Below are 27,863 nucleotides of genomic sequence, written 5' to 3' on the forward strand. Positions count from 1 at the left end.
CTTTAAGGGGACTTAACCCACTAATACTCGTCTATCCAATAGAATCATTCAAATGTAAGCCCATTGTGGTCATCAGTTGTGGACGAGCATCCAGCTGATTCTTCATTGCTGACACCGCGGCTGCGGATAATTTTTGACTCTCCCTCTTAATTTTTATTTTTTTTATTTTAAAGTGTTTTTATTGTGCAAAAGTAGTAAAACATAAAAAAAAAAAAGTTTGGTATTGCCATAATCATACCGACTCATAAAATAAGGGTAACTCGTTATTTACACCACAAGATGAACAGCATAAATTTTAAATGCAGAATTGTGTTTTTCCATTACCCCACAAAAAAAAATAAAAAATCCTGCCGATGCTATGTGCAGGACTTCCAATATTTTGCGGTCAGTCAGCCAACGCAATCTTAGGAAGTTTTCTAGCCACTTTAATTACTTTTGGTCATTTATGGCGTAAAAATAAGGTTTAAATAGTGACTAAACTTTCCAAAGACTCTTGACATGTCATATTAGAAGTTTTGATCGGTGAGGGTCTGAGAACTAAAACACCCACCGATCGCTAAAAAGCAGCAGCAAAAGAGCTCGGTGAGCGCTGTGCTGCTCTGTTTCTGATCGGCTTTCCGAGAAAGTCTATGAGCCCGTACACGTCTTGCTCAGCTTTCTGAGGAAAGCCGATCAGAAATAAGGCAGCACCGTGCTCAGTCAAGTGCTTCTGCCACTTAGTTTTAGCGATCGGTGGGAGTCTCAGTGCTAGGAACCCCACCGATCAAAACTTCTGACATATCACTATGACATGTCAAAAGTTTTTGGAAAGTTTAGTTACCCTTTAAAAATGGCTCTGGAGAGATCATCAGACTGTATGGTGATGAGAGCTCTGTGAGCTCAATTAACTTCCAGATGCGAGTCAGGAACATAATGGGACTAAAAAAGGCTTTATTATATAATAAGAGCCAAACGTGGGACATCAGTACGAGTTTCAGGTACTCTAATGTGAAGATTGTACTGCAAGGAGCGGATTTCCACATCCTCGTACAGGCTGCGGCAACCTCCTGCAACATCCATCCGGCTATGTACTTCTTCAAGGAATCTGGTGTTCTGTATCACTCAAGACACACAAATCCAATTTATACTGCTGTAATTATAGAGCACACCTTATTTTGCCTTTCAAATCTTTTGAAATACTTGAAAGAATAACTGATTAATTGGTATTTGTGGCACAGACATGGGGAGGAGGGATGGGTTTTGGTGGTTCCTGACTCCACGCCGAGTCAGGCTAGGATTCGATCATGTCCCCTTTTTGGGGGTCAGAGATGGAAGGCGTTAAAGCAGGGCCGGGAAAATCCTGTGACACGAATTGTGGGGTGTTAGGCTATGAGGTACAGCTCGGTGTGGGAAATGGCAGCGTGTGGTTCAGCCGCCAAAACCAGCATATCAGTCACCGACCTTTGAGTAAGGCTTTGTTTCCATCTTTTGTGATTGCCATTGGTCATTAGTGGTAAGACCAGACTCGTGGTCAGGTATAGATTTCTGACCCAGTGAGGCAATTATAGGTGGTATAGTGATCTGGAGTGCCTAACTGAGGTGCAGAGTTAGGCGGTTACACCTCCATGTTCAGCTGCGTGCATGTGTCCCCCGTGCCCATACTTTCTAACATATAGTGGACTAAAATATAGCTGCTATCAGTGGTTCCAGGGTTAGTGGAAGATGTTCTTACAGATGCATTTTTCTGCGAGACCGTTAAAACAGAAATGCTTACATATAAATAAGCCATCACTGCATCCTCTCAGTGAACGGTCCCAGAGAGTCCCTGATAGCAGGAAAGTGTGAGCACACGCTGACCTAGTTTGAAGGGCATGTGATGAAATACAATAATTTTACACTCGTATTCACACCGATCATCCAGAATGTTAAAACCACCTGCCTAATATTATTTTGTTCCCCCTTATCCTCTTAAAACTTATCTGAGCCATCAAGGTGTGGACTTCACAAGACCACTGAAGGTGTACTGTTGTATTAGGTACCAAGAAGTTAGCAGCAGCTCTTTTAAGTCCTCTAAGTTGTGGTTGTGAGGTGGGGCCTCTATGGATTAGACTTGTTTTTCAAGCACATCCCACAGATGCTGGATCAGATTGAGATTTGCAAAAATATCGAATAAATTCAACAGCTTGAACTTTGTTCAGAAATGGTTTGAGGAACACTTTTCGCAGAGTGAATAATCCTGCTAAAAAAGAAGTCACTTAATGACTACAGTTATTATGAAGGTAACCACAGAAAAAAGTGGGACATATAATAAGATTAAAAACACAAAAAATGGCCATACTCACAAATAGGGCAGGTAAAATCCCAACAGGACGCAGCCAGGTCAAAAATGCTGCTGAAGGAAAGTGCTCAGGTGTGTTAAATAATAATAGCCACTCCCACTAGCCTTGAGGGGAGTGGCGTGTGGTGCATGGGATATGTAGTAAAAAATAAATGAATAGTGTATAATGTGCAAGTAGTAATAATATGTGTTAAATATAGGGGGCAGTACTGAGTATAGTGAATGGTGAATAACGTGTAAAATATAGGGGGCAGTACTGAAAGTGTCAGGAACGTGAGTGATGCATGAAGTGTGGGTGCAGTGTGTAAAACATGGAGGGATAATGCGTAAACCATGAGGCACAGCCTATATAGCCTGGTAGCAGCCTATTTGTAACGCCATGATAATACATAGAGCGGGCTGCCCTGCTTGCTATGCCAGACCGCAACACACCATGCTCTCCCAGCATTGAAGACCTGGCTGGCCGCAGTATACAGCCCCCCAACTCATCCTTGACTCAGGCTTGGACCCTTAATATGCTACCAGAGCTTCGTGGGCATCTTACAAAATACACTTCTGTAAGGTTTTAATTCTGTTTTATATATGTCAGAACACTTCAAACTTTTGATCAGTTTAGTAGATTAGACTTATGTATCAATTGCACAAATTCATTTGGATAAATGTTGAACTTTTCTAGCTATACCAGTCATAGATAAGACCCTAAACTTAATTAATAACACAGTCAATGTTAAACACATGCAATTGCCCTGTAAATCTGTGTCCTATATGTGATTATTGTTAAAAAAAAAAAAGTTAAATCCCATTTCCTTTCTAACCAAACTAACCTATGATTCATCACGACAGTTTACATTTAACTATCCTAAAATGTGTATACTAAAGCCACCCTAAATAAGTTGCAGAGTCGTGCCGTATGTCTAATATCTTGCAGGATCACATACGGTGGTAAAATAAAAAATTACAGCGACACTAGGAGATTATTATTCAGAATGTATTTAACAGCAGTTTCTTTAGCAAATTTCCAATTCCTAGGAGATAAAAAAATCACTCACGTTTACGAGGTATCTAACATTTTCAATTCTTTTTATCAAACATTTAATAGCTGTTAATATAAATCAAATTTCTCATTTCTAACATTTAACAAAATGGAAAGAAAAGCATTTAAATTGACAGCACATGATCATACAGATGATGAAAACAACCACCAGAGTATCATCAAATCGCTTAAATAGACAATAGCAGCATTGTTGTAAGGACATGACAATGTCCAGACGTCGGCCTGTTTCTCCCCTTCGCACTATGCTCTAGTTCCCACTAACTGCCATAAAATCTGGCGTACTTACGCGTTAGACTCTTCAAACAGTTATACCACTCACTTGACCTTCCTAGCAGTTGGTCGGCAGTCATGGTGAACATAGCCCTCAGGCTTCACCGCAATGCTGGTTCTGCTTTCTGGCTCCCCTCCCACGCTGGCTTTTTCCGCTCACTCTCCATCCGTGGTGACCTGCTGGCAGTCCCTGCATGTTCAGCCCTGCTGGACCGCTGGGCTGAACTCTTCGTCCGCCAGCAGCTGAACATACCCTTAAAGGGAGCCTGTCACCACCTATTACCCTGCTAGATAGTGAAGAGGATACAACTTTAAATACACCTATGTTGGCAATCACACATCAAGGCTACGTTCACACAGAGTAGATACACTGCGTAAAGGTACACAGCGTATCTGCCCTGGCGGCCTTAGGAAATTCTGGACGAAAAACCGCACCAAATTGTGGGGCAGTTTTTGGGCCGGAATGTCCGCTGTGGAAAACTGCACGTTTAAAAAAAAACAGAAAAAAAAGCTCCAAAAACACACACACATACTTATCCGCTGACGTCCTGCAAACTGGCCACTTGAAATGACATTCCATCCCATGTGACCGCTGCAGCCATCTGAGTTGCGCTTTTTTGCGGCAGAATCGCAACTTTTCCGTCGCAAAAACGCAACATCTTCTATTTCTTGCGGGTTTTACTTTCCCATTGAGTTCAATGGGGAAAACCAGCAACAAAAAAGCAGCGATTACGCAAATACCATTGACATGCTGCGAACTAAAAAAAAAAACGCACCGCAGGTCAATTTGAGCGGGTGGATTTGTTCAAATCTGATATGCAAATGAGATCCAAGAGTCCACTGGGCAGGGAAGCTTCCTGGCTGTAAATCATATCCACATTCTCCCCCTCTGTTGTGTGACAGCTAGGGCTGAGCGATTAATCAAATTAATTCGATTAGTTCGCGCTCAAGGACTCTCACGATTCTGTTTTTTAATCTAGAATGGATACTTTGGTGGCGCCGTCGCGCCATGTTGCGGGAGGCAGCTCCGCCCTGCCACCACATCCCTGCCTGGTCCACCCCGTTCTGTCTCTGCTCCCCCATGAAGCTGCTGTTCAGAACTGAACAAAATTATACAGCACGGAACAAGGATCTACAAGGAAGGGGGGTGCGATCTACAAGGGATGCGGGTGCTGCGATCTACATGGGGGTGGGGGTGCTATCTGCAAGGGGGTGTGGCGCTATATTGGGAGGTTGGCACTATGTTGACAATGTCACTATATGTAGGCACTATGTCACTATATGTGGGAACTGGGGCACTATGTCCCTATATGTGGGCGCTGGGGAACTATCTACCCTGACAAATGAAATCCAATTTTTTTTTATTTTTATAATGGCCATGAAAGATGGACTGGAAATGAATGAGAATTTGGAGACACTGATGCAAAATGGACATGAAAAACTGACTATTGATCAGTTTTTAATGGCCTTTTTTTTTTTTCACGGACGTGTGATTGTAGCCTAAATGACTAATGCCAGGAGTCCCGTTCACATGTACCGTGATCGGACCACGAAATCAGTCTGACACAAGGATCATTTTTCACGTTCCAAGCAGGGTCGTGTGAATCCTGCAATGTCAGGGACCGGCTGAGGTGGTGACTGGTAGAGAGGGATGTTCGTGCACGCAGCGCATCATTGATTATAGATTCTGTTAACCTGTTCCCTGCCGGGGATCACGGAAGTTATAATCAACTAGATAGACATTTTTCCAATTGTATTTATGAAAAAATAAAGTATTTGCAGAGGTTAAAAGTTGTGAAGTTACGTAGAATTATTATAGAAATATATGTAAAAAAAGTTATTTATATAAAGAAAATGTTATTAAATTATCTCTTGGTATTACTGTTAAATAAACAGTAAAAAAATAAAAATAAGAAAAATCGAGATTCAAATGTAAAAAAAAAATCGCCCAAAGTGTTGGGGGGAAAAAAAATAAAAAAAAAATAAAGATTTTATTTTTGGCCAAAATGGCCCAGCCCTAGTGCATAGCACGTTGTGACCCAGGAAACCATTAGAGCCATGATTTAAGAGCAGAGAGGAGGGGATGGGGAGGATTTACAGAATAGCTGCTAGAACACTTGGCATTAAAAACGTCATAGGTGTGTTTAAAGTTGTATCTTCTTCACCTATGTAGAGCGGTGTTAGGGCCTGTTCACATCACCGTTCGCTTTCCGTTCCGGGGTTCCGTCGAGTGAACCCCGCAACGGAAAGTGAAAGTGAAACCGCAGCTTCCGTTTTAGTCACCTTTGACCTCAATGGTGACGGAAACATCGTAATGGTTTCCGTTCGTCACCATTCCGGCAGGTTTACGGTTTTCCGACGGTATCATGTATTCTTTTTATATTTAATTATGTATAATATGTACCGATTTCTGTTGTGCGTATTTACATTTTACAATTTGTGTCTAAGAAAGTAGATGTATATTTATATGCGTATTTGTGGTGTGGAACTCCCTTCTTTTGGTACAAATATGTTGTGGAGTGACTACCCATTCACATATGGGGGACTGCTTGGTCAAACCAATAAAAAAATACATGTTTTGGGTCCCCCCTGGTTTGTAACTGAAGAGCCATAAATGATACTCCAGGTAGAAAAGTCAGCAATGGCTTTATCTTGTAGTTTCGGCCTCCGTTCCAGGCTGCCGTTTGGTCACGTGATTCCCTCTAATTAATGAAATCCTATAGCATTTGCTGCGTAGACCGGAAGGGAGTCTCTATTTATTCATATGAGAACCTTGATGTGAATCTTATAGGAACGAATACAGACTACAGTATCATTTATGCCACCTCAATCACAAATGGGGGCCCAAAACATTTTAGCTGGGAGTGCTTCTTTAATAAAAGGACAGCAGCAGAGATTGCAGGTTTTTTCTGAAATATTCATTGCATTGAACAGGAGTTCAAAAGGTTGGGCATGTTTAATTTAGTTGCAGTAAGGGTATATTCACACGGTGCAATTTTGCTGTGAAAACTGCACCGAATAACGTATGGGTTTTTTGCAGCAATATTCCAGATCTAAATAAAAACACGTTTTTCTTTGCGGTTTTCAGATTGTGTGCATACACCCCAACTCATTTCACCAGAGACAATCTTCTTAACCCCTTAATGACCGGTACTTATGCCACAGCGCCGTATTTTCACTGGTCCCGTGCCGACTGCAGCGGGTGCTGAGCTGTCTTATGACTGCCGGGCTCTAGCTCTAACAGCCGTGATAGGAGTAAATTTAGATCCCGGCCATTTAACTCCCTTAGATGCATCTAAGTATATTCAGAGCGATGGGGCTCCCTCTATCTTGTATTGCAGTGTATTCTAAAAATGATCAAACGTTCGCATAGTGAACTCCCATAGTGGTACTAAAAAAGTAATAGAAATAGAATAAAGTTAAGAAAAAAACAAAGTAAAAATAATGAAAGACTTTTTTTTCCCTTATAAAAAGCTTTATTATTAAAAAAAAATAAAAAATATAACAACTACATATATTTGGTATCACCGCGTCCATAACGACCCAAACCATAACACAATTACGTTATTTGATTTGCATGGTGAGTACTTAAAAAAAGAAAATAAAAAAGAAAATGAAATAAAAAAGTTGTATGTACCCCAAAACAATAGAAGTCGTCCTGCAATAAATAAGCACTCAAACAGCTAAGTTGGTGCAAAAATAAAAATGTTATGGTTCTTAGAAAACACAAACACAAATCTTTTTAGAAGAAAAATAAATAAATTAAAAAAGGGTTTTCATTGTGCAAAAGTAGTAAAACAAATTATATACTGCTCACAGAACAAAGTCGTTATTTATACCACACAGTTCACAACGTAAATTTAAGATGAAAAAAAAAAGAATGGCAGAGGTGCTGTTAATCATAATGGTGCCATTACAAAAATACAACTAGACCCGCAAAGAAAAAAAAAGAAAAAACAATGATAGGTCTACAGAAAAAATAAAAGTTAAGGCTTTTGAATTGCAACGATAAAGCAAATTAAAAAAAATTGCTTGGTCATTAATGGGAACCGATCACATTAAAAATGCGGTCCAATCTGTAGGCAGCGTGTTATAGAACAGGGGTACCTGAGTGGGCTAATGTATATTTTTGTAGCAAAAAGATTCAGTATAACTTAAAATTTATTTATTAAAACCTCTGCTCATTTTGGGCTTGAGTCCAGTGGGTGGTCCTACTTAGCGATTGACCTTCACTGTATGAGTGTGAATATAGAGATACACAATATGAAGTATTAGAGCTCTTGCACACGACAGAGATCGGGCCATGAAAAACCCAGTACAGGTGAACGGGACTCCTAGCATCATAGAGATCTTATGATGCTAGGAGTCCCTGCCCACCCATGGAACTGCTGTTCAGTACTACATCATTTTGTTCAGTACAGAACAGGAGTTCCATGGGAAGGCAGGGACTCCTAGCATAATAAAATATCTGATGACAGTCCCATTCACCTGTACCGTGGTCGGCTCGGGAAATCCAGCCGACATTCAGACCGTTTTTCACAGCCCGATCTCGGTCATGTGCAACTGCACTTAGGACTCACCTCTTAGCCATTGAATTCAGGTGTTTTATTCAGTCCCAAAGCAACAGGTGTATAAAATAAAGTACCCAGCCATGCAGTCTGCCTTTACAAAAATTTGTGAAAGAATGAGTTGTTCTATAGAGCTCACTAAGTTTGAGCATGGTAATGTAATAGGATGCCACCGTTGCAACAAGTCAGTTTGCAAAATTTCTTCCATCCTAGATATTCCACAATCAACTGTGAGTGGTATTATTGCAAAGAGGAAGCGTTTCAGAATCTCAGTTACAGAGCTTGGTTGTCAAGAGCGAAGGCAATTAGTGCATAAAAGGTCACCAACGTTCTGCTGACTCCTGTATTAACATCACCACAAAAACTATGCAACAGGAGCCTCATGGCATGGGTTTCCACAGCCAAGCAAAAGCATGCAAGCCTTACATCACCAAGCAAAATGGCAAGCATCAGATTGAGTGGCGTAAATCATGCCGCCACTGGACTCTGGATGTCTAGGCGGTAATCCAGTTCTGTCCAGATGCGTGCCAGCATATCCTCGGATATGGACTCCACTGTTTCAGTGATGCGTTGTCTCAGGTCGTTTAGATCCTGTGGCTGGGGGGGCAGATAGACGGAGTCCTTGACGTAGCACCACAGAAAGAAGTCACAGGGTGTTAGATCTTGCAATCATGGAGGTCAGCGCAACATTGGTGAATCGTTGTTTCCAGAGCGGCCAATCCAACATTCTGGTGGAGTTTTATTCAGGTTTCAGCGAACATCCAAGTGGAAATGTGGAGGTGCACAATCCTGCTGATAGAGGAAGATCCACCAAATATAGCCTGTGGTATTAGCCATTCCTTTAACATGTCCAGGTAGGAGTGGCCAGTGAGAGTATCCTCGGCAAAAAAGAAGGGACCGTAGACCTTGCGCCTGCTTATTGCACAAAACACGTTTATTTGATAAGGGCACATGGTTTTTCTGAGTTCCAAATTCACGGTTCACGGTCACTTCCGAAGTCTTCAGACGGCCCATGACAAACGCCCAGTGGTTTCGAACTGCTCCACCAAACGTGAAATGCAGTTTGAGCGGAGCACATTTCCCCAAATTTACTCTGAAAGTTTTGTTGTAGTCACAACAGACCGCGTTCTTACAACTTCCAACACGCAAAAAGATTTTTCTTGCTTCGATGTCACGATCTTATGTCACACTATGTAAGCACATTTCAAATTAGACCCTTGAAAACTAAAGCTGTGCTGTGATTGGTTGCTATGGGCAACTAAACCAGTTTTGCTTTGATTTTCAGTCACTGGCCATTTACCACCGATGTTGCTTTAAATGCTAACTGCAGGCCTTTACTTTTGCACCATCCTTTTTGAATCACCCTGCATTTCATGCTGCACAAACGATACAATCATCGAGCCGATCATTGCCCTGTTTACACAGAGCAATGATTGGGAACGAGCGTTTATTGCAGTGTATTGTACCAGCGATCTAACGATCACTGATCCAAGTCCCCCAGCGGGGCTAATAAAATGTGCAACAAAAGAACTTAAACACATTTTTCAGGAGTGAAAAAAAAATATTAAAAGCCCGACACAGAGTTGAAAACCAGTTAAAACCCCGCTTATCCCCATTTTTACCCGAGCACAATGCAAAAAAATAAAAAAAAGACAAAATTGGTATCGCTGTGTCCGTAAAAGTCCGAACTATGTAGTCAAAAAAAAAAATATTTTTTTTTTCTTTGTAAAAGTAGTCAAATATAAAAAAAACTAAAACAAATTTGGTATCGTTGTTATTGTATTGAGCCGCAGAATAAAGTTAAAGAGGCTCTGTCACCAGATTATAAATGCCCTATCTCCTACATAATCTGATCGGCGCTGTAATGTAGATAACAGCAGTGGTTTTTATTTTGAAAAACAATCATTTTTGAGAAAGTTATGAGCAATTTTAGATTTATGCTAATTAGTTTCTTAAAGACCAACTGGGTGTGTTTTTACTTTTGACCAAGTGGGTGTTGTAAAGAAGTGTATGAGGCTGACCAATCAGTGACCAATCAGCTTCATACACTTCTCATTGTTCTAGCCCAGCTTCTTTCACTGCACAATCACACTGGAACAATGAGAAGTGTATGACGCTGATTGGTCACTGATTGGTCAGCCTCATACACCTCTTTACAACACCCACTTGGTCAAAAGTAAAAACACGCGCAGTTAGTCTTTAAGAAACGAATTAGCATAAATCTAAAATTTCTCATAACTTGCTCAAAAATGATCGTTTTTCAAAATAAAAACCACTGCTGTTATCTACATTACAGCGCCGATCAGATTGTGTAGGAGATAGGGCACTTATAATCTGGTGACAGATCCTCTTTAAGTTCACATTCTTACCGCACGGTGAAAGCTGTGAAAAAAAAACAATTTAAAAAAAAAAATCAATGAAGGAGTTGAGTTTTTATCCAATTCCACCAAAAAAAATAAAAATATGTTTTCCGTTTCCCAGTACATAATATAGTATTTTAAATGGTGCCAGAAGAAACTACAACTCTCCCTGCAAAAAATAAGCACTCACACCACTCTGTTTTATCTTTCCGTCAATAGTTATTTCTCTTAGCAGGCCTAAAAAGCTAATACGTAAAAACGAAAAAAGTGTCTGGGTCTTTAAAGGGTTAAATTCAAACTGGTTCTGGAAAATATGGCCTAATTTTTGTATCTCATAACACAAGATGATGTTTTTATATCCCTAGACAGAATCAGGTCTTTATTTGGTCTCACATCAGTCTACACATTTTATTATATTAAATTAAAGCATGACTTTTGGAGCACGGTTAATAATCGTGGAACTTTACTTGGGGTCCTATAACATATTGGAGATTTTTGAACCCTTTAACCCCTTCCCGCTTTCGCCACTTTTGACCACCCTGACAGAGCCTCATTATTCAAAACTGACATGTTTCACTTTATGTGATAATAACTTTGGAATGCTTTCACCTATCCAAGCAATTCTGAGACGGTTTTCTCATGACACATTGGACTTTATGTTACTGGCACCATTTGCTCGATACGTTCAGTATTTAAATAAAAATTGCAAAAATTAGCAGTTTTCTCAATTTAAATGTATCTGCTTGTAAGACAGGCAGTTATACCACACGAAATAGTTGCTAATTAACATCCCCCATATGTCTACTGTAGATCGGCATCGTTTTTTGAATATAGTCTTATTTTTCTAGGACGTTACAAGGCTTAGAACTTTAGCTGCAATTTCTCACATTTTCAAGAAAATTTTAAAAGGCTATTTTTACAGGGGCCAGTTCAGTTGTGAAGTGGCTTTGAGGGTCTTATATATTAGAAATCCCCAATAAGTCACCCAATTTTAAAAACTTCACCCCTCAAAGTATTAAAAACAGCATTTAGAAAGTTTCTTCACCCTGTAAACATTTCACAGGAATTAAAGCAGAGTAGAGGTGCAATCTACAAGTTTCACTTTTTTTTGCAGAAATTCATTTTTGAATCCATTTTTTTTTTTTTTTTGTCACACAGCAGGTTTTACCAGAAAATGCAACTCAATAGTTTTTGCCCAGATTCTGCAGTTTTTAGAAATATCCCACATTTGGCCAAAGTGTGCTAATGGACTGAAGCACCGGCCTCAGAACCAAAGGAGTACCTAGTGGATTTTGGGGCCTCCTTTTTATTAGAAAATATTTTAGGCACCATGTCAGGTTTGAAGGGCTCTTGCGGTGCCAAAACAGTGGAAATCCCTCAAAAGTGACCCCTCAAGGAAATTATCTAGGGGTATAGTGAGCATTTTGACCCCACAGGTTCATTGCAGAAATTATTTGAAGTAGGCCGTGAAAATTAAAATCTACATTCTTTCAAAGAAAATGTAGGTTTAGCTAATTTTTTCTCATTTCCACAAGGACTAAAAGGAGACAAAAGCACCGCCACATTTGTAAAGCAATTTCTCCGGATTTAAAACAATACCCCACATATAGTCCTAAATGGCTGTATGCACACACAGCAGGGCTTAGAAGGGAAAGAGCGCGATTTGGCTTATGAAGCTCAAATTTAGCAGGAATGGTTTGCGGAGGCCAGGTCGAATTTGCAAAGCCCCTGAAGGGGCAAAACAGTGGAAACCTCACGCACGTGACCGAATTTTGGAAACTACACCCCTTGAGGAATTCATCTACGGGTGTAGTGAGCATTTTGACCCCACAGGGGTTTTATAGATTTTATTAGAATTGGGCAGTGAAAATAAAAACAATCATTTTTCTTCAATAAGACGTAGATTTAGCTCCAAAATTTTTCATTTTCTCAACATATAAAGGAAAAAAAGAACCACAACATTTGTAAAGCAACTTCTCTGGAATACGGCAATACCCAATATGTGGTCATAAACTGCTGTTTAGGCACACGTCAAGGATCAGAACAGAAGGAGCGCCAATTTGCTTTTGAAGTACAGATTTTGCTGGATTGGTTTTGTGACACCATGTCGCTTTTGCAAAGCCCCTAAGTTACCAGTACAGTGGAAACTCCCAAAAAGTGACTCCATTCACGAAACTACACCCCTTGAAGAAGTCATCTAGGGGTGTAGTGAGCGTTTTGACCCCACAGATGTTTCATAGACTTTATTAGAATTGGGCAGTGAAAATAAAAACAATAATTTTTCTTCAATAAGATGTAGATTTAGCTCCAAAATTTTTCATTTTCTCAACATATAAAGGAAAAAAAGAACCACAACGTTTGTAAAGCAACTTCTCTGGAATACGGCAATACCCCATATGTGGTCATAAACTGCTGTTTGGGCACACAGTAGGGCTCAAAACAGAAGGAGCGCTATTTGGCTTTTGGAGTACAGATTTTGCTGGATTGGTTTCTGGTCGCTATGTCGCATTTGCAAAGCCCCTGTGGAACCAAAACATTGGAAACCCCCCACAAGTGACCCCATTTTGGAAACTACACCCCTCAAGGTATTCACCTAGGGATGTAGAGAGCATGTTAACCCCGCTGGTGTTTTGCAGAAATTAGTGTGCACTAGATGTTGCAGAGTGAAAATGGGATTTTTTTTCCCCATAGATATGCCAATATGTGGTGCACAGCTCGTGCCATCATAACAACAGCTCTCTAATTATTATTATGTTGTTTCCCGGTTTTAGAACCACCCTACATGTGGCCCTAATCTTTGGCCCGGACTATCGACAGGGCTCAGGAGTGAAAGAGTACCATGCGAAATTGAGGCCTAATTTGGCAACTTATACAGCATTGCTTCGCAACTGCAGAGGCTCTGATGTGAAATAATAAAAGAAACCGCTTAGAAGTGACCCCATTTTGGAAACTTCACCCCTCAGGTCTTTTCCATAAATGATTACGCTGCGGATGGTGCAAAGTAAAAATTACAATATTCCCCTAGATATATAATTTCAGTAGGAAAGATGTCGTGCCCAGCTTGTGCCACTGGAGACACACCCCAAAAATTGTTAATGCCATATATGTGGAAGTAAACTGCTGTTTTGGCACACTGTAGGGCTCAGAAGAGAAGGAGCGCCATTTAGCTTTTGGAGCATGGATTTTGCTTGGTAGTAATTTTGTTTTGAGTTTTACTGGTATTTCAGTTTAGAATGTGGGGCATATGTGAGATGGGCAGAGTACATCAGGGGCATAGTCAGGTGGTAGAATAATGGGGTAAACATTAAAATAATCCATAAATATTTGTTAAGCTGTGAAGCAATCCTTTATGCGCAGGCCAGTGTCGCACTACTAAATGTCAATTCTTATCCCCCGTTTGGTCCACGGTCCACACCTTTGAAGTTTGGGAAATTTAGCTGGGAAGTAGACGTAGTGGTAAGAGGGCTGTGTTTTTGCGGGACGAGCTGTAGTTTTTATTGGTACCATTTTGGGGTACATGCGACTTTATGATCACTTGTTATCCTTTTTTTTGGGAGGCAAGTTGATCAAAAAACAGCAATTCTGGCATAGTTTTTTAGGTTGTTTTTTTATACAGCGTTCACCACGCGTCATAAATTACATGTTAAAGGAGGCTCTGTCACCACATTATAAGTGGCCTATCTTCTACATAATGTGATCGGCGCTGTAATGTAGATTACAGCAGTGTTTTTTATTTAGAAAAACGATCATTTTTGATGGAGTTATGACCTATTTTAGCTTTATGCTAATGAGTTTCTTAATGGACAGCTGGGCGTGTTATCCTTTTTGACCAAGTGGGCGTTGTGGAGAGAAGTGTATGACGCTGACCAATCAGCGTCATACATTTCTCCCCATTCAATTACACAGCACATAGTGATATAGCTATATCGCTATGTGCAGGCACATAAACACACTATAACGTTACTGAAGTGTCCGGACAGTGAATATACATCACCTCCAGCCAGGACGGGATGTGTATTCACAATCCTGACACTTCTGTAGCGTCTGTGTGATATTTACAGCAAGGCAAGCGTAATCTCGTTTTAAATGACAGGTTACATCGTAATCTAGCGAGATTACGCTTGCCTTGCTGTAAATATCACACAGACGCTACAGAAGTATCAGGATTGTGAATAGACATTACGTCCTGGCTGAAGGTAATGTAAATTCACTGTCAGGACACTTGAGTAACGTTATATTGTGTTTATGTGGCTGCACATAGCGATATAGCTATATCGCTATGTGCTGTGTAAATGAATGGGGAGAAGTGTATGACGCTGATTGGTCAGCGTCATACACTTCTCTCCACAACGCCCACTTGGTCAAAAAGTAAAACACGCCCAGTTGTCCATTAAGAAACCCATTAGCATAAAGCTAAAATAGGTCATAACTCCGTCAAAAATGGCGTTCACTGCGCGGGACAAATAACAATATTTTTTATAGTTCAGGTCGTTACAGACGCGGCGATACCAAATATGCTTTTATTTCTTTTTTTCAATAGTAAATGACTTGATGAGGGGAAAAGGGTGATAGTGTTTTATGCTATTACTTTGAACTTTTATTTTAACACTTTTTAGTCCCGGCTCCGGTCGGGCCTAATCGGCTTCCTTAATGGCAGACAGGAGGCCATTGTTAGGCCACTTGTTGCCGTAGTAGCAGTCGACATCCTTGCCATCGCATGGCAGGCTCCCGATTTGCTACAAAACACTAAGATGTAGCAATCGCATTGGATCGCTGCATCGAAGGGGTTAATGGAAGGAATCGGAGTTAGCTCCGGTTCCTGCCGTTACATGTAGGTGTCCGCCGGTGAGAAGGGCATAGGAGGCTTCCGTTGCTGGCTGACCGGGAGGCCAGTATTAGGCCTCCGGTTGCCATTGCAGCCACCGGCAACCCAGCGATTACGTTGCTGGGGTGCCACTGGCTAAAAACTTCGCACATTTTGGGATCTCTATTGAACGCAGCACCTGAGGGGTTAATCAGCCGGATCGGATGCTAGCTCCGGTCCTGGCCGTTACCTCAGGGTGCCAGCTCTAACATACAGCTGGCACCCGGCAGTGATGGTGCAGACTCAGCTCCTGGGCCCGAACTATCACCGCGACGTAATGGTACTGCGCTTTGGCGCTGTCGGGTAGGGCTTCCCGTATATATATATATATATATATATATATATATATATATATATATATATATATATACATACACACACATACATACATACATACACACACACATATATACACGGCGTATGTCGGGAAGGAGTTAAGTACGGCTGTGTATCCAGAACCTAGAAATCCATTTTGAAAAAGAACTTTAGGCTGGTTCTAGACCTAGATTTTTGTTTTGTAGTGAGTGATAAATCGCGGTCCATAAAAATGGATTAGGTTACAGCTATTTATTATTTATTTTTTGTTATTTTATTTTTTTTAAAAGTGATAAATCATTATCATAAGAAATTCGTTGAGTAGCTTAAAAATTTCTTCAAAATCGCTCTAATCAAGAGATTTGCTAGCACTTTTTGTTTTTTTTTTAATTCCTACATGCTGGAATTTCAGAGCTACACACTTGTTTTAGCGATATTGAAGAGATTTTCAAGCCAGTCAATGTATTCCTAAAGATAAGTTATTTTTATTGTTGACGGAGCTGTGTGCCGGCTTGTTTTTTGACGAACTGTAGTTTTTATTGGTTTTGTTGAAGTCCTAACTTTGCATATACCTTAGCCACATTGATTAATACTCAGTTTTTCACAATTTCTGACATTTAATCCAAGTATACGTTCCCTCTATATTTAAAGATTGTGACATTTCAGAATAATACTAGACAATGATTTATTTCAGCTTTTATTTCTTTCATCACATTCCCAGTGGTTCAGAAGTTTACATAACGTGGTTAGTATTTTGTAGCATTGCCTGTAAATTGTATAACTTGGGTCGCACATTTTGGGTAGACTTCCACAAGCTGCTCACAATAAGTTATTGGAATTTTGGCCCATTCCTCCTGACAGAACTGGTTCTGGTGTAACGGAGTCAGGTCTGTAGGCCTCCTTGGTCGCACATGCTGTTCCAGTTCTGCCCATACATTTTCTATGGGATTGAGGTCAGGGCTTAGTGATGGCCAATCCATTACCTTCACTTTGTTGTCTTTTAAGCCTTTTTGCCACAACTTGTGAAGTATATTTGGGGTCATTGTCCATTTGGAAGACCCATTTGCACCCAAGCTTTAACTTCCCGGCTGATGTCTTGAGATGTTGCTTCAATATCTCCAAATAATTTCCTACCTCATCCATTTTTTGAAGTGCATCAATCCCTCCTGCAGCAAATCACGCCCACAACATGATGCTGCCACCCCTGTGCTTCACGGTTGGGAAGGCGTTCTTTGGCTTGCAAGTCTCCCCCTTTTTTCTCCATACATAATGGACAGTTTTATCAGAGCCTCTTTAACATGTAATTTATGACGCGTGGTGAACGCTGTATAAAAAAAACCTAACAAACTATGCCAGAATTGCTGTTTTGTTGATCAACTTGCCTCCCAAAAAAAAGGATAACAAGTGATCATAAAGTCGCATGTACCCCAAAATGGTACCAATAATAACTACAGCTCGTCCCGCAAAAATACAGCCCTTATACCACTACGTCTATGAAAAAATAAAATAAGTTAAGGCTCCAATAAGTCAGGAAAGAAATATATGCGATTGTGCAGGCCCGAGGGGAACATTTCTTCTCTTTCAAGTGGCTATTTATCAAGGCCCTAAAATTCGGGAACCAGGAAGGGTAGCGCCCAAACAGATCTGCTGGAAGCGAGGGCACCCGTATTATACCAGGACAACACTTCCCAGCTAAATTCCCCAAACGGACATCGACCCGCAAAGTATAGGCGCACAGCTCCGTAAAACGCAAAAGATGGAACATGTTATATCTTTTACATTACACTTCTACGGCCCGTACACCTACCCGTATATAAACGGGAAGGTGTCCGTGGACAATAGAAATGAATGGGTCCGTAACTGCGGACCATAATTACGGTCCGCAATTACAAACGATTTTTACAGTCGTGTGCATGGGGCATAAGTATCAGGAATCGTGAAAAACAGATTTAACTGTTTTAATGAATGTGGCTAAGGTGTACGTAAACTTATGACTTCAACTGTCCATACCTCTGTATCGGAGTGTATTATGCCTTTGAGTGTAACGCTGACAGGCACTTTGGTTTAAATGATCGAAAAGTGTCACAACGGTCAGAAGTGAAATTATTACTTTATTACTTTAATCACTGCTGACAGAGAGAAACTGTCAATCACAAGCAGGAAGGTGTAGGGAGGAATAACAATGCAGCTCATGAATACTTTCCAAGAAATAGTCCCAGAGATCGTATTTCACTTATTTTTATCCCTGTGCTCTCCTCTGTGGTTCCGCCTCCTCAGCTGTAAACATAGCGGACTCAGGACCAATATTTTTAAATACATGTCGATTATGTGATCAATAATTCAAAGTCAAAAAGGCTCAAATCAACAAAAGTTGCATCTAGCACCAGTGTATTCTTTAACCCCTAGGCGCACGAGGACGCAACTGTACGTCCATGCGGCCAGTGTCTTAAGGCACAGGGACGTACAGTTACTGAGTGGTTCCCGGTGCACACTGTCGGCGACAGTGTGCACCGTGAACCGGGAGGCAAGCTGTCCCTGACAGCTGACACTTCACTGTATGCCGATCAGCGGCTTATTTCCGCTGATTCTGGCAATTAACCCCTTGATTGCGGTGATCGATTGCAATCACCGAATTCAGGGGTTTCTAGCTCATCGGCAGACCTCACGATGAAATCGTGAGGTTTGCAGATGGCTAGCATGGTGATCGGAGGCCAAGTAATGGCCTCCGTGTCTGCCATGTACGGAAGCCTATCATGATCAGCCTCCTGATAGACTTCCTGTCAGAGTGACAGGACGTCACTGCCGTTCGCGATGCACACTGTCGATGACCGTGTCTGTGACACTGTCGGCAACAGTGTGCATCGGGAGGTTAGCTGTCCCTGACAGCTGACACTCCACTAGTTGCCGATCAGCGGCTCATTGCCACTGATTTCGGCAATTAACCCGTTACATGCGGGGCTCGATTGCGATCTCCGCATGTACAGGGTTTGTAGCACATCAGCAACCCCCATGCAATTGTGCGGGCTGCTGATGCTTGTGATGGCACCCGGGGGCCAAACAACGGCCCCCGGGTCTGCCATGTATGCAAGCCTATGAGGATCAGCCTCTGCTGGTACTCGTAGACTAACTGTCAGAGTGACTGTGATGTCACACTGACAGTTGGAATACCTTACACTACCTAGGTAGTGTAATGTATTCTAGCAGCGATCAAAGCTGCAGGTAAAAAAAGAAAGTGTAAAAAGTAAATAAAATAAAAAAAGTTAATAAAAATGTTTTACAAAAGTGTAAAAATAAAAGATTTTTTTTTCCTATAATAAGTCTCTTATTATAGGGAAAAAATGAAACCGTTAAAAAACAGTACACATATTTGGTATCATCGCGTTCGTAACGACCCAATCTATAAAACTATAATGTTATTTTTACCGCACGGTGAACTCCGCAAAAAAAATTAACTAAAAACAATGCCAGAATCACTTTTTTGGTCACCACCCCTCCCAAAATATACAATAAAAAGTGATCAAAAAGTCGCATGTACCCGGAAATAGTACCAATAAAAACTACGACCCGTCCCGCAAAAAACAAGCCCTTACACCGCTTTTTTGACTGAAAAATAAAAAAGTTACGGCTCTCAGAATATGGTGACACAGAAAATAAATTATTTTATAAATTTATTTTATTGTGCAAACGCTGCAGTACATTAAAAAACGATATACATATGGTATCGCCGTAATCGTACGGACCCGCAGAATAAAGTAAAATTGTCATTTATAGTGCATTATGAACGCCGTAAGAAATAAAGAATTTAAAACGCCAAAATCACTGTTTTTGGCCACCAAAGCTCTAAATAAAATGTAATAAAAAGTGATCAAAAATTTGCATCTACCAAAAAATGGTACCAATAAAAACTACAGCTCGTCCTGCAAAAATAAGCCCTCACACCGCTCAATTCATGGAAAAATAAAAAAGTAATGGCGTTTGGAAGGCGGGGAGTGAAAAACTAAAATGGAAAAGCAAAAAAGGATCAGTCCTGCAAAGGTTAATTCATTTCTATTAAAAAAATTAATTACCACCACATGTGGGGTATTGTCGTACTCGGGAGAGATTGCGTTACAAATTTAGGGCGACTTTTTCTCCTTTATCCCTTGTGAAAATGAAAAAATTCAACATTTTAGTGGACAAAAATTTTTATATTCATTTTCACGGCCTAATTCTACTAAATTCTGCAAAAGACCTGTGTGGTATAAATGCTTACTAAACCCCTAGAAATATTCCTTGAGGGGTCTAGTTTCCAAAATGGGGTCACTTTTGGGATGTTTCCACTATTTTGTTCCCTCCAGGGGGTGGCAATCGCGACATGGCACTAAAAACCAATCCAGCAAAATCTGCGCACCAAAATCCAAATGGCGCTCCCTCCCTTCTGAGCGCTGCCGTGGGTCCAAACAGCAGTTTATTACCACATATGGGGTATTTCCGTAATCGGGAGAAGATGCTTTACAAATGTTGGGGTGAATTTTCTTCTTTATTCCTTGTAAATATTAAAAATGTCTATGTTATTTCAGAAAAAAAGTAGATTTTCATTTTCACAGACTAACTTCAATAAATATAGCAAAATACCTGTGGGGTCAAAGTGCTAACTATACCCCTAGATAAATTCCTTGAGGGGTCTAGTTTCCAAAATGGGGTCACTTTTGGGGAGTTTCCACTGTTTTGGCACCACAAGACCTCTTCCAACTCGACATGGTGCCTAAAATATAATCTAAAAATAAGCAGGCCCCAAAATCCACTAGGTGCTCCTTTGCTTCTGAGGCCGGTGTTTCGATCCATTACCGCACTAGGGCCACATGTGGGATATTCCTAAAAACTGCAGGACCTGGGCAATAAATATTGAGTTGTATTTCTCTGGTAAAATCTTCTGTGTTATACAATTTGTTTTATTACAAATGAATTTCGGCAAAAAAAAAAAAGAGAAATTTGTAAATTTCCCCTCTACATTGCTTTATTTCCTGTGAAACGCCTAAAGGGTTAAAATACTTTCTGAATGCTGTTTTGAATACTTTGAGGGGTGCAGTTTTTAAAAATGGGGTGATTTATTGGGGTATTATAATATAGAAGGCCCTCAAACCCACTTCAGAACTGAACTGGCCCCTGTAAAAATAGCCTTTTGAAATTTTCTTGAAAATGTGAGAAATTGCTGCTAAAGTTCTAAGCCTTGTAACGTCCTAGAAAAATAAAAGGATGTTAAAAAAAACGCTGCAAATATAAAGTACACATATGGGAAATGGTAACTAGTGACTATTTTGTGTGGTATTACTATCGGTTTTACAAGCAGATACATTTAAATTTAGAAAAATGCACATTTTTGCTAATTTTTGATGTTTTTCACAAATAAATATTGAATTTATCGACCAGATTTTTCCACTATCATAAAGTACAATATGTCACGAGAAAACAATCTCAGAATCGCTTGGATAGGTAAAAGCATTCCGGAGTTATTACCACATAGAGTGACACGTCAGATTTGAAAAAGTGTCCTGAAGGGGTTAACCAGTGGAATTTTCAAAGAGAGAATATAATGGAAAAGCCCAAAACAAAATAATCCATACAGTAGTAACACCACAGATCAATAACTTATCCTTTTCAAAGAGTAAACAGAAAGACTAAACAATACATTTTGCATTAAAAAAAAAAAAAAAATAACAAAAATTATGATTACATCAACAGGAAGCAAGAAAAAAAAATAAAAAAATAACACAAGCGGGTCAGCTATCTGTGATACATAAATAAAAAATTAAAAAAAAGAGTTAAAAGCTTGCCCATTGCCTTTAATTCTATTTTTAATAGAAAAGAAGATGAAAGGACTAAAGAGAAAAAAAAATCAACTTACGTTCCATGCAGCAATGGATCAAAAGGTGGATGTTGTGCTCCATACACATGCTGAATACTAATTTGTAAAAGAAACAAACATAAAAGTGTCATAAAGAATGCAGGGGGAAAAAAAAATAAATAAATACTTCAATGGCTTGGTTTACACAGAGCTTCCCATTTACTTTAGCCATTATTTTAATAAGAATTCCACATGCTGCTGAATGTTTGTTTTTAACAAATATTTCCACCTTTGAACATTAAAATCCATAGATATTGCTGCGTAACATTACTTTACCTAGCTTAGACTTAACCTTATGTCACAATTGGATTTTTTCCATAAAATCTCAAGCAGGCAAAAATGAACAGTGTTGCCCATACCAACCATTTAGATCACATCCACAGGTATAAGAGAGGACCATGCCCCCATCAAAACTGGCAGCATACCTTAATTCCTTCCTGACCCGATTCCAGAGTACTGTTTATTGTTCGGTAAGTACCTCAATTCCTCCAATAGGACCCCTGCTATTTTTGGTACCCAGTGTATTTATTGATGAAATACGGTCTCCACAGTCCAGTGTCAAAATGGAGTGAACCTGAGCCACTCTGCCACTATCTATTCAACGCAGATAATGTAAAAGCGGCTCCAGAAGCGTGATCTTGTTAAACTTAATACATTGAGACATATGAGATTACACTTCCATCTGTTAGCAGCACACACGGTATCCAGAAGCCATCACAGAAGAAGAAGCAGCCATAGAGGGTATCCAGAAGCCATCGCAGAAGGAGAAGCAGCCATAGAGGGTAGCCAGAAGCCATCGCAGAAGGAGAAGCAGCCATAGAGGGTAGCCAGAAGCCATCGCAGAAGGAGAAGCAGCCATAGAGGGTAGCCAGAAGCCATCGCAGAAGGAGAAGCAGCCATAGAGGGTATCCAGAAGCCATCGCAGTAGGAGAAGCAGCCATAGAGGGTATCCAGAAGCCATCGCAGAAGGAGAAGCAGCCATAGAGGGTATCCAGAAGCCGCCACAGAAGGAGAAGCGGTCATAAGGGTACACAGAAGCCATCACAGTAGGAGAAGCAGCCAAAGAGGGTTCCCAGAAGCCGTCACAGAAGGAGAAGCAGCCACAGACGGTATCCAGAAGCCACCACAGATGGAGAAGCAGCCATAGAGGGTACCCAGAAGCCGTCCCAGTAGGAGAAGCAGCAATAGAGGGTACACAGAAGCCGTCACAGAAGAAGAAGCAGCCACAGACGGTATCCAGAAGCCGCCACAGATGAAGCAGCCATAGAGGGTACCCAGAAGCCGTCACAGTAGGAGAAGCAGCAATAGAGGGTATCCAGAAGCCACGACAGAAGGAGAAACGGCTATAAGGGTACCCAGAAGCCATCACAGTAGGAGAAGCAGCCAAAGAGGGTTCCCAGAAGCCGTCACAGAAGAAGAAGCAGCCACAGAGGGTATCCAGAAGCCACCACAGATGGAGAAGCAGCCATAGAGGGTACCCAGAAGCCGTCACAGTAGGAGAAGCAGCAATAGAGGGTATCCAGAAGCTATCGCAGAAGGAGAAGCAGCCATAGAGGGTATCCAGAAGCTATCACAGAAGGAGAAGCAGTCATTGAAGGTATCCAGAAGCCATCGCAGAAGGAGAAGCAGCCATAGAGGCTATCCAGAAGCCGCCACAGAAAAAGAAGCGGCCATAAGGTTACCCTGAAGCCGTCACAGTAGGAGAAGCAGCCAAAGAGGGTTCCCAGAAGCCATCACAGAAGGAGAAGCAGCCACAGAGGGTATCCAGAACCACCACAGATGGAGAAGCAGCCATAGAGGGTACCCAGAAGCCATCACAGTAGGAGAAGCAGCAATAGAGGGTATGCAGAAGCCGTCGCAGATGGAGAAGCAGCCATAGAGGGTATCCACAAGACATCACAAATGGAGTAGAAGCTGGATCCTTGATCCCCTCTGTGCTGCTGAAAGAAGGCCGCACGAGATTTTTACGTGCGTCGCACGGACCTAGTCTATGAGGCCGTGCAGACAGTTGCGTGATTTTTACGCAGCGTGAGTCCGCTGCAAAAAACTCACGACATGTCCGTTCTTTGTGCGTATTTCGCGCATCACGCACCCATTGAAGTCAATGGGTGCGTGAAAATCACGCATGCCACACGGAAGCACTTCCGTGGGACGCGCGTGATTCGCGCAACAGCAGTAAAAGAATGAATGAAAACAGAAAAGCACCACGTGCTTTTCTGTTTACAAACATACGAACGGAGTGTCATAATGATGGCGGCTGCGCGAAAAGCACGCAGCCGCGCATCATATGGTGATGACACACGGAGCTGTGAAGTGCCTTTTGCGCACGCAAAACGCAGCGTTTTTTGCGTGCGCAAATTGCACACGCTCGTGTGAATCCGGCCTAAGTGTGATGAGATCACACGGCTAATACGGTCAGCATAGATTGGACAGTGTCAGAGCGACTTAGGTTCACACCCCTTAGACACAGAGCTGTAGAGACCATCCAGTTGTAAATGGATTCATCATTGACATTTCTAAGGCTTTGTGCACACTAGTGTCATGACTTCTGTTACAATCGGAGGTAAAATATCTCTGAATGATCAACGGACTTATAATGGGTCCATAAGATTATTCTGGTTAGTTTACAAATAATAGTGAAACAGCCTAACAGTAGATACACTGTGACGTTGTAACAAACTCCCAGCTTTCTTAAAGTAATCAGCTTATGAATCTAAAAACAAGTGTGAGGAACTGAAAAAACAAGTTATAAGAAAGCTATATAACAGGGCTAACGAATTGGTACCTGAACTTAGGTGTGACTTTATATTTTGACATCACATCATTAGAAAAACAAGGAAATAAATAGCTGTATTTCACAATAAATATCTGAAAGACTTAATTTGTTTATTTTATTACACAGAATCCTCTCAAGAAATTATTTCCTTCTTGTATATGGTCAAATTGCATGCAGCTGTATGTAGACCAGACATGGGAAGCAGAGACACGTTGATATGGTAATGTCAGGGAGGTGAGCATGGACTTTTTTTTTTTTAACCCCTTAAGGACGCAGCCTAGTTTTGGCCTTAAAGAGGCTCTGTCACCAGATTTTGCAACCCCTATCTGCTATTGCAGCAGATCAGCGCTGCAATGTAGATTACAGTAACGTTTTTATTTTTAAAAAACGAGCATTTTTGGCCAAGTTATGACCATTTTTGTAGTTATGCAAATGAGGCTTGCAAAAGTCCAAGTGGGCGTGTTTAAAAGTAAAAGTCCAAGTGGGCGTGTATTATGTGAGTACATCAGGGCGTTTTTAATACTTTTACTAGCTGGGCGTTCTGATGAGAAGTATCATCCACTTCTCTTCACAACGCCCAGCTTCTGCCAGATCACTGCTGTGACGTCACTCACAGGTCCTGCATCGTGTCAGACGAGCGAGGACACCGGCACCAGAGGCTACAGTTGATTCTGCAGCAGCATCAGCGTTTGCAGGTAAGTAGCTACATTGACTTACCTGCTAACGCCGAGGCTGCTGCAGAATCAACTGAAGCCTCTGGTGCCGATGTGTCCGACACGATGCAGGACCTGTGAGTGACGTCACAGATCTGCACTGCCAGAAGCTTGGCGTTCTGAAGAGAAGTGGATGATACTTCTCATCAGAGCGCCCAGCTAGTAAAAGTATTAAAAACGCCCCGATGTACGCACATAATACACGCCCACTTGGACTTTTACTTTTAAACACGCCCACTTGGACTTTTGCAAGCCTCATTTGCATAACTACAAAAATGGCCATAACTTGGCCAAAAATGCTCGTTTTTTAAAAATAAAAACGTTACTGTAATCTACATTGCAGCGCCGATCTGCTGCAATAGCAGATAGGGGTTGCAAAATCTGGTGACAGAGCCTCTTTAAGGCTCAGAGCCCATTTTTCAAATCTGACATATTTCACTTTATGTGGTAATAACGTCGGAATGCTTAAACCTACCCAAGCGATTCTGAGATTGTTTTCTCGTGACACATTGGGCTTCATGTTCGTGGTAAAATTTGGTCGATATATTCAGTGTTTATTGGTGAAAAATTGCAAAATGTAGAGAAAATTTTGAAAAAATTGCATTTTTCAGAATTTAAATGCATCTGCTTGTAAAACAGATGGTTATACCACCCAAAATAGTTACTAGTTCACATTTCCCATATGTCTACTTTAGATTGGCATCATTTTTTGAACATTATTTTATTTTTCTTGGACGTTACAAGGCTTAGAACATAAACAGCAATTTCTCATATTTTTAAGACAATTTCAAAAGCTTTTTTTTAAGGTACCTCTTGAGTTCTGAAGTGGCTTTGTGGGGCCTATGTATTAGAAACCCTGATAAAACACCCCATTTTAAAAACTAGACCCCTCAAAGTATTCAAAACAGCATTTAGAAAGTTTTTTAACCCTTCAGGCATTTCACAGGAATTAAAGCAAAGTGGAGGTGAAATTTGCAAATTTAATTTTTCTTGCTGAATTTCAATTTTATTCATTTTTTTTTCTGTAACAGAGAAGGTTTTACCAGAGAAATACTACTAAATATGTATTGCCCAGATTCTGCAGTTTTTAGAAATGTCCCACATGTGGCCCTACTGCGCTCGTGGACTAAAACACAAGCCCTAGAAGCAAAGAAGCACCTAGTGCATTTTGAGTCCTCTTTTTTATTAGAATATATTTTAGGCAGCATGCCAGGTTTGAAGAGGTGTTGAGGTGTCAAAACAGTAGGAATCCCCCAATAGTGACCCCATTTTGGAAACTACACCCCTCAAGGAATTCATTTAGGGTTGTTGTTACCATTTTGACCGCACAGTTTTTTCACAGCACGTATTTGAATTGGGCTCTGAAATGAAAAAAATTTAATTTTTTCCAATAAAATGTCATTTGTGATCAAAATTTCTTATTTTCACAGGGAACAAAATACCCCATTTTGTTGCCCAATTTGTCCTTAGTGTGGCAATACCCCATTTGTGGTGATAAACTGCCGTTTGGGCCCATGGGAGGGCTCAGAAGGAAAGGAGCGCTATATGTTTGTTGGAGTCCAGATTTTGTTGGATTGGTTTTCGGTGCCATGTCGCATTTGCAGAGCCTCAGAGGTATCAAAGCAATGGAAACCCACCAAAAGTGACCCCATTTTGTAAACTAAACCCCTCAAGGAATTCATTTATGGTTGTTGTTAGCATTTTGACCACACAGTTTTTTCACAGCACCTATTTCAATTGGGCTGTGACATTAAAAAAAATGAAATTTTTTCCAATAAGATGTAATTTTTTACCAAAATTTCTTATTTTCACAGGGAACAAAATACTCAATTTTGTTGCCCAATTTCTCCTGAGTGCATCAATACTCCATTTGTGGCAATAAACTGCCATTTGGGCCCATGTGAGGCCTCAGAAGGGAAGGAGCGCTGTGTGTTCTTTGGAGTACAGATTTTGCTGGTTTGGTTTTCGGGTGCCATGTCGCATTTGCAGAGCCCCAGAAGTATCAAAGCAATGGAAACCCACCAGAAGTGACCCCATTTTGGAAACTACACCCCTCAAGGAATTCATTTATGGGTAATGTGACCATTTAGACTCCATAGTTTCTTCACAGAACTTATTTGAATTGGGCTGGGAATTAAAAAAAAATATATTTTTTCCAATAATATGTCATTTTAGCTCAAAAATTCTTATTTTCACAAGAAATAAAATACTCCATTTTGTTTCCCAATTTGTCCTGAGTGCGGCAATACCCCATTTGTGGTGATAAACTGCCGTTTGGGCCCATGGGAGGGCTCAGAATGAAAGGCGCGCTATTTGTTCTTTGGAGTCTAGATTTTGCTGGTTTGGTTTTCGGGTGCCATGTCGCATTTGCAGAGCCCCAGAGGTATCAAAGCAATAGAAACCCACCACAAATGACCCCATTTTGGAAACTACACCCCTCAAGGAATTCATTTATGGGTGTTGTGACCATTTTGACACCATAGTTTTTTCACAGAACTTATTTGAATTGGGCTGGGAATGAAAACAAAATTATTTTTTTCAAATAATATGTAGTTTTGGCTGAAAATGTCTTATTTTCACAAGAAACAAAATACCCCATTCTGTTGCGCAATTTGTTCTGAGTGCCGCAATACCCCATTTGTGGTGATAAACTGCCGTTTGGGCCCATGGGAGGGCTCAGAAGGAAAGGACCACCATTTGGCCTACTGGGGATTTTCTAGTGCGAAGTCATGTATGCAGTAG

General features: G+C 40.8%; 1 protein-coding gene across 4 annotated transcripts in view; it reads right to left on the reverse strand.

Moving 5' to 3' along the window:
* Positions 1 to 27,863, reverse strand: part of TBC1D22A (TBC1 domain family member 22A) — a 544,224-nt gene that overhangs the window by 508,415 nt on the left and 7,946 nt on the right. For 3 of the 4 annotated variants that reach the window (XM_075857220.1, XM_075857223.1, XM_075857224.1), the window contains exon 2: positions 21,633 to 21,689. The exons of the other annotated variant lie outside the window; for it this stretch is intronic. In XM_075857220.1, the coding sequence (XP_075713335.1) occupies positions 21,633 to 21,689 (57 nt within the window). The remainder of the gene's footprint in view (positions 1 to 21,632; positions 21,690 to 27,863) is intronic. 4 annotated transcript variants of the gene reach the window in all.

The sequence above is a fragment of the Rhinoderma darwinii genome, chromosome 3 (assembly GCF_050947455.1).
Source record: "Rhinoderma darwinii isolate aRhiDar2 chromosome 3, aRhiDar2.hap1, whole genome shotgun sequence".
Taxonomy (NCBI): Eukaryota; Metazoa; Chordata; class Amphibia; order Anura; family Rhinodermatidae; genus Rhinoderma; species Rhinoderma darwinii.